General features: G+C 44.3%; 1 protein-coding gene across 2 annotated transcripts in view; it reads right to left on the bottom strand.

Moving 5' to 3' along the window:
- The window catches only part of VPS54 (VPS54 subunit of GARP complex), a 624,042-nt gene that overhangs the window by 387,377 nt on the left and 222,629 nt on the right, over window positions 1–14,036 (bottom strand). For both annotated transcript variants that reach the window (XM_078649430.1, XM_078649431.1), the window contains exon 10: window positions 347–454. In XM_078649430.1, the coding sequence (XP_078505556.1) occupies window positions 347–454 (108 nt within the window). The remainder of the gene's footprint in view (window positions 1–346; window positions 455–14,036) is intronic.

Below are 14,036 nucleotides of genomic sequence, written 5' to 3'. Positions count from 1 at the left end.
CCTTTTATTTTTATTTTCTCAAGTTTTGTTTAGCGCTACTTGAACTTTCAATAGGTATTGCCTGGTGTAATCCTATGGTAATAACATAAGTGTAGGCTTGAACATCTTTAAGCATCTCTGTCCGCATATGTTCCAGATAGTAAATTAGCAATTACAGTATAGTAAATAACTACCAAGAAAAAGCAGGACTGACAAGAAGGTACAAAAATAAATGCATACAAAATGTTGGTGAATGAGTTCAATTTGCTTTGTGTTGTACATATTCAGGTTTTTACCTGGTACCATGCACATGGAAAAAAGGCCTTTTTTAGATTCATAGGCAGTAAATGAGAAATATTGTGTTTACCTGTTTAATTATGTTCTTTGCTGTAGTGTTCATTTCTTCACCATATATTTCATAGAAATTGAGCTTTCTTTGTTTCAAAAGCCCAAACACTAAGGATACCAGCCTTTCCTATCAACAAAGAAACAAAGTAAATGGTTAGACAATAAAATGAAATGCATTACAAATCATAAATGCTCCACTTAATTAGAGTCCAGCACTATATGAGCATGCAAGTTTGATCAATTGTACTTACATTTGCAATCTAAGTGTTTGGTGATAGAATACTGCACAATTACAAAAACTTAAATTGCTCAATTATAATAAACAAGCCCTAAAGTTTACACAAAAAACATAGAGTAAAAACAAAACTTAAAAATAGAAATTGTAGTATCTTTTGGATAGACAAGTATATGGTGCAAATCTGGACTGCGAGTCTTATTGACTATGAGTGCTTCAGCTTCAGGTGCAGGGATGAGGAGCTATCCACACAATCTCCTTCATCAACTGTTAAATGGCCCAAATGATATCCTGTGTGTTTTAACACAGTCCCACCATAGCATGCCAGCTGTCCATGCAAAGACCACAAAGACCGGGATAATAGACCAAACATCCTGGACTCTCGTTGTCGGAGGATAGGCATAAAACTGCACTGTCAAAAATGGCTCCGATGAAAGGGAGCATCTGCGAAGGAGCCAGGAGTGACTTTTGCATATTGATATTGAACCCCAATGATGCCTCAAGGCCCTGGGTACCAAAGGTAGTGCCCAGCCACCTCTACTACAAAGAACAATTACCTACAGGCATGTTGTGTCACCTGAGAGCACTCTGCTACCAGTAAGGAAGAAGGTAGTCCAGTGTTGCTCCTACAAACTGGGTGAGAAACTAAAAGGGTCTAAGATCACAGTGACCAAGTGCTCAGACCAAAGCAGGGGAGAGGGGAGCATGAGCTGCACCCAGAGGCAGTACCTCGAACTCAGGAGCTTGGGTTTGGGGGTAGCCCCAAAGAAAGGGAGGGGCCCACAAGGGACAGTTGGAGGGGTAGTCGAGCTAGCCTGAAAAGGCCCCTAGGAGCAACAACATCATCAAAATCATCACACTCATAAATTAGGCATTCTTGCATTATTCTATTGTAGCAGAAGTCTGTGTTTTTTGTGTAATAAAGTACCTGTCTTTCATTCAAACAGAATAACTAGGCTGGGCATTGATGTTACTGTGATGCCGGAGCCGGAGGGTGGTGTTGATCACTGACCCCGATTAACGTCACACAGAGAAGGCTGTGACAGCTCGCCCTCGCTATCACTGAGAAGTATAGAAAGGATAAGACTTGACTCAGTTTGTTGAGCAATCGTAGGGCGGGCCCAGGAAAGCTGTGGGAAAAGGCCTTAACCCCCGTGGTTGTGAATTATTGCCCCTGCCTGCTCCCTTGCCTCAAGAACGGGGATCTGACACAAGTTCCAACAACTTTAATGACCCTCCGAGCAGAGACTGCACTCACAACTTCAACTGCCAGACTCTTGGAGAAGTAACAAATAGAACTTTCACCAAGCACCAACCAAGCTCCCATAACACTCAATGCCAACTTGCAGTTCAATTTATCAGGAACTCTACTGGAGCTATTGGGGTGGTTCTTGCCACTCTGCTCATTTGACACATGCGCACTCACTGAACGCAAATACAAATTCCAAACCATCCTTGACCATCAGTTTACATCATACGACCTTTTTTAGGGAAATCATGCAACTCAGAAGACCCTTACAAGCCAGACCAAACTAACCTTTAACCCCGATTTAAACCTAAATATTAAAAAATCAATTAAACACTTTCAATCTCTGATAGCAGTGTGTTTCTTTCAAATCCTCACACTGTCGCTGCCATCCAGGGGCTACAAACTCTGGCCTTTCCCAACTCATAATCGGTCTCTACCTATCATGTACCTCTTTTCTACAATCTTACTTATGAAGAGCAATACGACAACACATTAAATGAAGCAACCCTTACCTCCTAATCACTCCTCCACACGCTTACTGTTGTGATAGCGCCCACAATAGCAAGACTGCACACAAATTGTTCCCTGGCTGGTGCATGTTAATAACACCAATTCCCCCATTTTATGTGCATTTTTATGTACATATGTTTTTTCTTTTACATTAATTTGTTAACATCTTTATTGCTCCTAGAATCCCTTTTTGATTTGTTAGAATTCTATATATTTTTCTTTTACATCATTAACTTTTCCTCTCCCCTCAGTCTTTTTTTGAGTCCTTAACCTCCTCCACTCCCCAGGCTCAATGGAAAAATCGTATCTAGAACAGTGGTTCCCAAACTTTTTAGAACCACAACCCACTTTTTAGAAGAAATGTTTGCTACCCACCGAGCTTTAATGTACATTATTTTATGTAACTAAAGCTTCATGTGGGAGCACACGGTCATTTTCCACAGAAATGGGAAGTAAATTTAAACAGACGTACAATTTTACTGATAAAACTAAATTGAAAACAAATGGTAATGTTTGAAAATCTGTCTTCAATGAATATTTATCATGTGTGCACCACCAAGTAAGGTGTACTTGTTTCCATCACACTTCAGAATTACAAAAAATGCTCTTCTTTTTTATTTCCTAACTGCTGAATGCGTACTGTTCTTTTACAAGTATTTACATTTTGTTGTGTGTTAGAAAAAAATGACATCCTACAGTCTTGGCGTTCACTCTCTGTATCCCAGCAAGACAGTCACATTATTCACTTTACTTTTCTTTCTCTGAATGCAGTGAGAGGAGTTTGTAAACACCAATCACCATGTTATGAAAAGCATCCATTTACCATAAGACATAGCCTAACATTTGACCTCTATCTTATAGGCAGCCAATGTAACAAGATAAACACAGAATGTAAAGGTGTCTATTTATTGTTTGGACTTTCACAACCCACCAAAACACGGCACGCAACCCACTCACAATTAGGAAACACTGACAAGAAGGTTGACAATCCCCCTGGTGACCATAAAGCCACCAAACCATTGCCTCTTGTTGTTAATTAATGAGCCAAATGCTTTATGATTACAACTTTAATAACAAACTCCTCACACATTAGTAGAGAAATGCACCAAGGCCCAGGATGCTATCAACGCCTCCTGCTTATTGACCGAATATGTATTTCCCAAATCTGTCAATGCTCGGATTAATTTTGGCCTACTTGCATCTGACATAGCTCTACCTCGACTCTGTACTGCCACAGATAGAGCGAGGACACAACTTTTTAAGTCAAACGTGATACGGACACAGGCACTCTTAATGCATGCCTTGTGTCTCTGAAACTCTTATCCACATGCGCTGTGTCTTTTTTCTGTAAGCCCCTCCTGGCCTGATCTTATTCTTGTCTTGTCAAAGTTGGATCGCAAATGATCCTGACACAAGGATTATAGCATGTTAGGGGTAGGTCATTCGTTGGCATTAGCTAAGCGAGTGTCACTCCCATGACCAGACCTAGAACCTAACACATCTTTCCCCAGTACCATTAAGTTTGCCTATACGAGTTTGCTTATATGGTCATTTTCCCAGCAGTCTACCCTGAGGACTTACTCCACTTCTTTACCACCTTACTTGCTGGCTTCTTTTTCCGATCTTTCTCAGTCATCCAAGGAATCCATGCCAGAAATACCTTCATTCATTCATTGTGCTCTGAAGCTCTGTGTTTGAATTCGGTATTTGTTGCAACGTAACGGAAGCAACCGCCATAAGAACTGCAAAGGTGGATTTTTTGTGGCAACCATGGCAACATACTGGATCAGCAGCAATCTGCAGAGCACCTTGGGGCCCAGAGCTGCCTGCAAAGGCCATTCATTCCAGGTAGGATCTCAGGCACCACAGGCCATTGATGCCCTTCGACGTCCACGCATGGCTGCTGAAGACAACATCTTAACTGTCTGTTAGACCTTTCAATAGTGCTGGGAGAGTCACAGAAACATCAGTCACTTATGTGAAGAGTAGGTATCGCTCCTTGCTAGCCACATTAGAGACAACGTGACATTAACTACCCGCAAGACCCCTCCAGTTCTTCTTTGAACAGAAGTATGAGAATCCAACAATGCTGCGGATGCCCTGATATTCCAAGTCCAGCCATCTTGAAGCCTCGAGTCGTCTCAGCTCTCCCAATATCTCTCGGAACGCTAGCCGGCTTAGTAAGTATGGGATACACTAACAGGCACATGCATCATTGTTGGCTTTTGCAATTCCTTAATTTCGATTTTTAAGAAATCGAAACCCTATGCATGTAGAAATCTCTTAAAAAATATCGATTTCTAAACATTCCTTAATTGTGACTCGCAATTTGCGAATCTCAATTAAGGAATACCTCCCCATTCATTCCTATGGGCCCTGAAGCCCATAGGAATGAATGGGAAGACATTCTCAATTTGCGAATCTCAATTAGAGAATCGCAAATTGAGAATGCAATTTCAAGGGTGCCAGGGTGTCAAAATGAAACCCTGTTGCACCCCTGAAATTGATCTGTGCACATATGCTGCGCACACACATGCCCTGCGCAACATGAAACTTTGAAAAATGCACAAAAGTGCATTTTTCAAAGTTTTTGCAAATTACCATGAAGTTCAACTTCATGCTAATTTGCTACTCCTATTAGCGATATCGCTAATTTTTTTACTTTGATGCATTGCATTTAAGGAATCTCAATTTGGGATTCCTTAAATGCAATCGCAATTTAAGGAATCGCAATTTAGAGATTCCTTAAATTGCGATTTTTGCATTTGGGATGATGCATCCCAAATGCAAAAATACCGGTCTCAAAGGGGCAGATTCTGAGAATCTGCCAGTTTACGACCGGTTTTTAGCTTGATGCAAATTGAGATTCCTTAAATTGCAATTGCATTTAAGGAATACCAAATTGAGATTCCTTAAATGCAATGCATCAAAGTAAAAAAATTAGCGATTTCGCTAATAAGAGTAGCAAATTACCATGAAGTTGAACTTCATGGTAATTTGCAAAAACTTTGAAAAATGCACTTTAGTGCATTTTTCAAAGTTTTATGTTGCGCACACACATGCCCTAGGGCATGTGTGTGTGCGCAACATATGTGCACATATCAATTTCAGGGGTGCAACAGGGTGTCATTTTGACACCCTGGCACCCTTGAAATTGCATTCTCAATTTGCGATTCTCTAATTGAGATTCGCAAATTGAGAATGTTTTCCCATTCATTCCTATGGGCCTCAGGGCCCATAGGAATGAATGGGGAGGTATTCCTTAATTGCGATTCGCAAATTGCGAGTCGCAATTAAGGAATGTTTAGAAATCTCTAATTGTTGAAGCGATTTCTACATGCATAGGGTTTTGCGATTCCTTAAAAATCACAATTAAGGAATTTCAAAAGCCAACAATGATGCATGTGCCTGTGTAAGATTTTAAGCAGTTTCACTGGTTGTTTTTTTTCCCGGAACACAGAATACTATGAGATGTTCAGTTAAATGAGGACTTATGTCTTAATCCCATATAACGAGCTCCCGCTCTGGTGCCTGATGCTGGGGGCAAAATCACTGCTTCCGCACGCCCCCCACACCCAAAGGCAGGGGTTGAGTTATTGTGTGTGGAAGGAAGAATAACACAAGAACATAGGAACACTCCGAGCAGGTACGTGCGTTTATCCTCCAGTCGAGCAAAAGAGGAACAATAATGGATGCGTCCAGGTGAGCTCAATATGCTGCCTGCGTGAGCCGGCGGTACACAGATGCAGCAGGAGTCGAGGGCGGGTGGGCCACAGCCCAGTCAGCTCCCCTGTCAGGCCGGGTTCACCGTCCCCAAGCCTGGGATTATGGAAGTTGGCAGGGTATGCTCAGACGTGAGTCCCTTGCTCACTTGGCCACTGGATTCAAGATAGCCTGGCTGATGAGGATTATGAATCCGAAACCGGTCCCAGGATGCTTGTTTCCGGTCCAGGGAGGCTATGGCTTGGCAGTTCGGGCTGGACTGTTCCCATGAGGCACAGGGTCAGACTGATTTGCATATGGCCATGTCTGAACTGGGGTGGCTGAGTGGGCTAAAGAATGGTGATGGATTAAACCCAGATCAGTTGACTGGGGGTGAGTGTTTGATTTGCTCAAACGCTCCGTCCATCATCCCCTTTTGTATCGCTTTGTTCGCCCTAAATTGGCAGGGTATGCTCAGACGTGAGTCCCTTGCTCACTTGGCCACTGGATTCAAGATAGCCTGGCTGATGAGGATTATGAATCCGAATCCGGTCCCAGGATGCTTGTTTCCGGTCCAGGGAAGACATGGCTTGGCAGTTCGGGCTGGACTGTTCCCATGAGGCACAGGGTCAGACTGATTTGCATATGGCCATGTCTGAACTGGGGTGGCTGAGTGGGCTAAAGAATGGTGATGGATTAATCCCAGATCAGTTGACTAGTGGTGAGTGTTTGATTTGCTCAAACGCTCCGTCCATCATCCCCTTTTGTATCGCCTTGGTACACAGATGCAGCAGGAGTCGAGGGCGGGTGGGCCACAGCCCAGTCAGCTCCCCTGTCAGGCCGGGTTCAACGTCCCCAAGCCTGGGATTATGGAAGGGTGTTTTCAGGCCTGGTAAATCTGCAGACAGACACTGGAAAACCTGCAACTGCCCAGAGCAGCAGACTCCAGGGAAATCTGAACAACCCCGTCTGGCCGGTCTGTATACTAGCAGCGCCTTGAGACCCTACCAGCTGAGTAGTCGCGCTATACAAGAATCCTGATTGATATTATCGCCACACCCTCGCAAAGCCACCAACAGCAGTCACAGTTGCAGGCAGCGAAAAGACATCTTCACAACTGGTTTCCTAGGAGCATATGTAGGAAGGCGTTTGCGATTCGCAAACGACGGAATTCGCCTTTTGGTATGTAGGTGCCACATATGAAAATAAGGATTCGCAAAAATTGCGATTACTTATTTTGCTCAAGCATTTAAGGAATCACAATTTAGCGATTTCTTAAATGCTATGTAGGAGTGCCTTTGACATTACGAATATGTCCTAAGGAATCGCAAAATACCACCTACTCCAAATAGGTGGTATTTGCGATTTCCTTTAAAAATGATTTTTTTTTTTATTCAAAGTGCCATGTGGCGCACAGACATGCCCTTAGGGCATGTATGTGTGCCACATGTACTTACAGGCACATTCCAGGGGTGCAACAGGTGTCCTTTGGACACCCTGGCATCCTTGGAATTGCGATTCTCAAATTGCGATTTTCTCATAGAAAATAGCAATTTGCGAATGAATCCCCATTCATTGCTATGGGCCTCTTGGCCCATAGGAATGAATGGGACACTCATTCCTTAATTGCGATTCACAATTTGCATATCGCAATTAAGGAGTTTTAGAGATTCGCAATAAAATTGCGAATTATTACCTACATTTCATTTTGCAATTCTCAAATAGCGATTCCTTAAAAATCGCTATTTGAGAATCGCAAAATGTGATTTACCTACATATGCCCCCAAATCTTTAAAGTTTTTAATTCGGTATTTACGCAGCTTGACCCGTTCTTTGCTCAAAGCATTATCGCCCTGAATTACTTTTTCAAGGAAGCGTATGTACTGGGAAGCACCCGCTGTCAATCTTCTAATGTGCGATTTTTTACAGAAAAATATCAATTTATTTTAAACATTATATATTTTTTTAATGCAGAATTGGTTTACATTTTTGGAAGGGGAATCTGTAAACTGTGGAGTGCACCTTTATTTTCCTGTTTCAATGATTTTGTGTCGTGTGAAAGAAAAAACATCACTGGGGGAAATGGATCGTTGTTGTCTCTTAAAGTGCCACTGGATGGCAGCCTAACAACGCTGTTACTATTATGTGTGAGCACCAATGCTGTGTAGATGTTTACATTCGTTATGCAACACCACCCTGTACTTTCACTGGTAGTTTAAAGCGTGACGATTTTAGACCCACCCACATTACTCCGCAACACGGATCGGATCCCTTCTTTACTCAAGGGCTAGATCCCTGTGCGGGTTATTGCCCTGGTAATATAGTGAGGGATCTGGCGTGCCTTACACATTCTTTCAGGCATTTAGGTGGACTTTAACATGTTCAGATAACGGAAACTGCCACCGAAAATGAAAGAAGGGTATAACTTCTTGAATTTCAGAATTTGTCAGCACTCTTCAAAAAGGCAGGATGAGGTCTTCGTGGCTTAGAGAAAACAGTAGAAACTCTACCAGCTAAGCCGCTGTAGAAGCTCCCAGTGAGAGGCGGGCACAATTAAAGTCCATTCTATTCTACTGTACTGTAATTGCTCTTGTAGGGCACATGGCTACCAGAAGGCCACCCAGGGCTAAAAAAAACATTGCGTGTCACCAGACCACCACAGAAGGGGGAACTAGACCTGACCAATGAGCGGCCGGGAATATATGGAGAGGCTAAAGAACTTAAAAATGGGTGGCCCTTGTGAAGTGCCATGTGCATGATACATAAGGCCTTGAATTGCACTCTGTACTCCACCAGGAGCCAGTGTAATTCTACCAAAGCTTTTTAGGCAGACTGGTGTCTCGGGATATTCACAAGGATGCTAGCAGCAGCATTTAGGACCACCTGCAACCTATTTACAACATATTAGGGTGAACCGAGATATAAGGCATCGTCATAGACGAGGCGCAATATTACAAGCGCCTGGACAATCAGTCTTTTGGCTGGAAGGGGAGAAGGTCGAGGACCTTCCTCAACAGTCTCAGAACGGCAAAACATGTGTCGGCAAGCTTTTTTACTTGGTGGTCTATTGTGAGGCTCGAGGCCAGCCATATCCCAAGGTTCTTTATTGAGCTTGTTGGGGTAGGAAGTCTCCCCAGACAATCCGTCAAGGGGTTCTGGCCTTATTACTGAAGATATAAAGGTTAAAAAGGCTATCTGAGTAACAGGAACGATCTAGTACCTGAAAGGTTCGGTTCTCAAGGAAGAAAGTGAGCCATTTCAGTGTTCTGCCATCGAAGCGCACACTTGATATCCTCCGAATGAGTGTGGCGTGATCTACCGTTTCGAAGGCCGCACTAAGATCTAAAAGAATAATGGCTGCCGAACCTCCTTGATCCAATACATGTCTCAGATCTTCAACCACTGCTAGCAAAGCTGTTTCTGTTATGTGCTTTGGCTTAAACGCTATTAGGGTGAGGTGGAGTACTTCACTGGATTCAAGTAAGGCAGAGAGATATTTATTTACATATTTTTCCAGGAGCTTGGAAGATCCTGGTAACAAGGAGATCAGCCTGTAGTTTCCCAAACAAAGGGGATCAAGGCTGGGCTTTTTTAGTAGCGGTTTGCCTATTAAGTGCCTCCACTGGGAAGGGGGCGGGACCTGTCCGCTGATATGGGATACATTTAACAGGTCTGTTAAAGCAGGAGCAACACTTTCCAACCCTTAGCAGAGGAAATGGAGGGGGACTGGACCTAAGGAAGAGCCCGATTTTACTGCACTTAGAAGGTCAGTGAGAAGGCCAAAGTGAGATTGGGAAGGCCAAAAGATTACCATCTGGTTTCTTTAAAGGGGGCTTTCTTGATTGAGAATCATTCAGATCTGGCCTGTCCGGGAAAGAGGAGTATATGATCATTATCTTCCTTTGAAAAAGAGTGCCAACCAAATTGATGTTATGCTCTACAGAGGCTTCTGGAGTGGGACTGGCTGGTTTGGGCTCTGTGATCTCTCTAAGGATCTGGAAGGAATGTATGATGTTATCCCGCTGTATTTCTCCCCGCAGGGAATCACAACGCAGTCGTTACAACAACCACGTTGTGATTCCGCATACCATTACTCCGCAAGTCAGAACAACGACTTGCGGAGGGGGGGCGCTGGATGTTGGAATAGTATAATTTACTATTCCAACTCCAGTCTGTGCAGATAATAGGAAAGGTGTTGGATTTTAAATTCAACACCTTCCCCCCCACTCCGCAAGTCGTTGTTGCGACTTGCGGAATAATGGTATGCGAAATCACAACGCGGTCGTTGCAACAACCGCATTGTGATTCCCTGCGGGAGAAAGATTCGTGGTAAACGTTGTTTACCTCTGGAAGATCTCTTTCGGGGAGTTGAATGGATTTAAAATTTTTACTGTGTAGTAGGAGGCTTGTCAGGATTTTATTTCTGCATGTTAGTTCCTGATAACTTTCCTATATTCAAGTTTGTTGGTCTCATCATAAGCTATGTCTGCGAGAGATTCGCAGGGGTTGGCCAAAGGCATACAATCAGTAAGTTGTACAGATTTCACTCACGGCTGTCTGACAGATTGAAAGCCATACCCAACGTGGCCAACACTTGGCAACTTCACAATTCAAACTATATATAAAAGATGGTAGGAGCCATTGGGTGGTTACCAATCAAATATTTCGCAAACAACTTTCATTTCTGACCGACTATTGGTGCTATTTTCTTCCAAACACCCTTATTTCAACTGGCACATGCTTCACGTATGCCAATAACGGAGAACCAATATTCCCTGCTCAGTGTCTATGCTAGTTATGTAAACGTAAAGACTTGCAAGGGAAAAGGCTTCGATTCTAAAGTTTCTAATTACTCGTGTCCAGTACTTATGAACTTCCTAAGTAAGGTAGAGGTAGAGTGGGCCCAATCTTAAAAGTGGGCGAGCCCTTGTAAACCTGAGCCTGGCTCAAGCTGCACCGCTGGCTTTGGATCAACTCTGGGTCCTCTTAGACCATCGAGCCCAAAACGTGCCAAATCTAGCTCCCTCCACCGTGACCCTTCATCCCATGGGATCTCCAACTCTTCTTTCTCCACACAAAAAAAGTACATTAGGATGCTGCATTACAGCAGCAGCACAATGGGCAGGTTTGCACACAATTTTTCCTTTTCGTCTTTTTGCAGCCAACAGATGGGAGATACATTTCAGACAAAGGTTAAAGTAGTGTGCATCTTCAGCTGCTGGCTGTAGAACTGGAGGACCAGAGTCAAGTCTCAGCGCTGGCTCAACATCCTGCGATTCTGGGCAAACCACTTAATCTCCCAGTGCCTAAAAAGAAAACGAGCACTGGCAAAGCCAATAGGTCTCACCTTTGGGACATATTAGCTTTGCTGATCTTTTTTGTCTTGCGGCGCAGCACGATGTAGGACTTGGCCCTTTCTGCAGGGTCATCCCTGAACATTTTTGCCTTCCTCCTGTATTTTGTCTGACCTGTTTTTGTTGGTTTTATGAATCTGGGCACTTTACCACTGCTGATCAGTGCTAAACTGCATATACTCTCCCCACTGTAAAATTGATGTATGGCTTAGTGATCCCATGATTGGCTGGTTTGGTTTACCTGTCAGACCCTAGTACAGTGCACCAGGAGTGCCCAGTGCTGGTAATGCAAATGCTGCTGGTGGGCTTGCAGCACTGGTTGTGTCACCCACAGAAGCAGCCTGTAAAAGTGTGTCTAAGGCTTGCCATATCAGAGCCTGTGTGCTGTCTAGTACTGCCATGCTGACAGGGCAAGTGCACCCACATGCCAGTCCCTAAACCTTCCATTTTCTTCAGATCAGACACTCCTATGGTAGGCCCAAGGGCAGGGTGCATTGTAAGTATAAGGGAGGACATGCCCTGGTGTGTGTGGCATGTCCTAATAGTGAATTACAGCCATTTTCGTTTTTCACTATTGCAAGGCTATCTGTTCCCAATTGCCAGAATGGGCAGTTTGATTATTACATCTTATAATCCTAACTGACTCCGGGAACATGGTAGAAATTCAAGTTTAGTATGCCTGAACTCAGAATGATAAAATACATCTTATAGTGAAGTTGGTTTTAACATTCTGTGTTTGAAAATACCACTTTTAGAAAGCAGGTATTTTCTTGCCTAACCATCTAAGTCTGCCTCTGCTAGGTTGTGTATTCCTTGTCTGGAGTTTGAGTGACAGGGGCTGGGGGATTCCAGGAGACCGGTTGAGTCAGCACCGTGTTGGATTAAGAGATCTGCTTCTAGATGGGAGGGAGGAGTTACACCTGGGACCTGAATAGGGCTGTGCCTTCCCTCCACTATGCTGGCTCCACCTCCTGTGGTGTGTCAGATGTCTCTGCCCTGCACTCTGAAAGGAAAGAAGGATGTAAACAGAGTGCTCCTGTGTTAGCCTCTGGTTTAATCACCCCAGTTTATATATCATTTGGACCCTCTAGTAAGGGCCATTATATCCCTAGGCAGGGTGTTCTCGTTTGTTCTAAATTTTGGTCTTTTTCCCCCCTATGGCCTGCCTATATCACTAAGGATCCCACGGGGAACCCCCTTCTTTTGTATAAGGAAAGAAGGATGTAAACAGAGTGCTCCAGGACTGACCAGAACTGGTTTGGACTAGGCAAAGGCCTCTCTGCCTTCAGGGAACAAAGGGAAACTGTGTATAAAGGAGGGGACCCAAACACCAGAACTTCAGATCACTTTTGGACAACAAGAAGAAACCTTTGCTGAGGAGTGGAACCAGAGCGACTGAGGAGAGACTATCCTTAAGCTGAAGTGCTGATTGGGGGATTGGCCTGCAGTGGTTGCCTGACTGCCAAAGAAAGGAGAAAGGAACTTTGTGTGCTTTTTTCAACTTGTGAAGGATCTCCAAGGGCTTGAGAGACGAGCTTGCCTCCTGCTGAAGTCTCAGGGACAACAGACTTCAACCACCAGCTCCCCAAGAGTTCTTTGGAAGTGCCTGCAGCTATTTTGGGCCTTCTGAGGGACTGCGTGTCGCAAGGAGCTGGAAGCGCGACTCACGAAGAAGAAGCGTGTCGCAGCCGTCGCATCGAGGATGACGCTGCAGTAGCTGTCGCATTGCACCGCATCATAAGAAACGTCTTGCAACATCGAAGAAGCGCGTCGCTGTCGCAGCCGTCGCATTCCTGAACGAGGGTGTCGCCGCTGCAGCTGTCGCATTGCACCGCAGAAGCGCCTCGCATCCACGGAGAAGCGTGCCGCCGTCGCAGCTGCTGTTGTCGCATCACTGAACAAGGGTGTAGCCACTGCAGCTGTCGCATCGAGTCGAGACATCTGGCATCATTCGGAGAAGCGTGTCGCATCAAGAAGACGAGGACATCTTTGTTTTCATCTCACCGGATCTTCATCACAGCATGGCGTTGCTCGCTGCACTGCCACGAAAGCACAGTACGAAACTGACGCATCACCGTTCCTGCGTGGAAGGAACCGACGCATCACTTTCCCTGCAACTCTTTCATTGTCTTGCGTTACGCATCCTAAGGTTTATTGACACAAAGTGTCGCATTTTAACATCTTAAGAGAACTAAACTAATACCATTTTAAGTACAGTATTGTAGATTTTTGTCGTTTGTGGTCTTGTGTTAAATCTATATAAAAGAATACTTATTTTTAATATACAACTTGTGTGGTGTCCATCTGTAGTGTTGTCACTGGGTTACTATGTGTGTCCACAAATGCTTTACACACTGCCTCTGAGATAAGCCTGTCTGCTCGTGCTAAGCTACAAAGGGGGTGAGCAGGGGTTATTTTAGGAGTGTACCCCCTTACCCTGACTAGACGCAAGGGTCCCTATTTGTCAAAGGTACCTACCCCTGCCAACTAGAGACCCCCAAATCTAACACATGGCAAGAGTTTAACAAAACAAAACAAAAGGGCAGACCCAAGGCCAACACAGCGGCCACAACTTAACATTGCTCCTGGTCCCCCTCACATTATCTTTATTCATCCATGGCCTGACAGCCGACTACGCATCTCCCACACCCGGGGAAGA

The sequence above is a fragment of the Lissotriton helveticus genome, chromosome 6, assembly GCF_964261635.1.
Source record: "Lissotriton helveticus chromosome 6, aLisHel1.1, whole genome shotgun sequence".
NCBI classification, from domain to species: domain Eukaryota; kingdom Metazoa; phylum Chordata; class Amphibia; order Caudata; family Salamandridae; genus Lissotriton; species Lissotriton helveticus.
The sequence above is the reverse complement of the archived record's forward strand: the minus strand, read 5'-3'. Positions and strand labels throughout refer to the sequence as shown.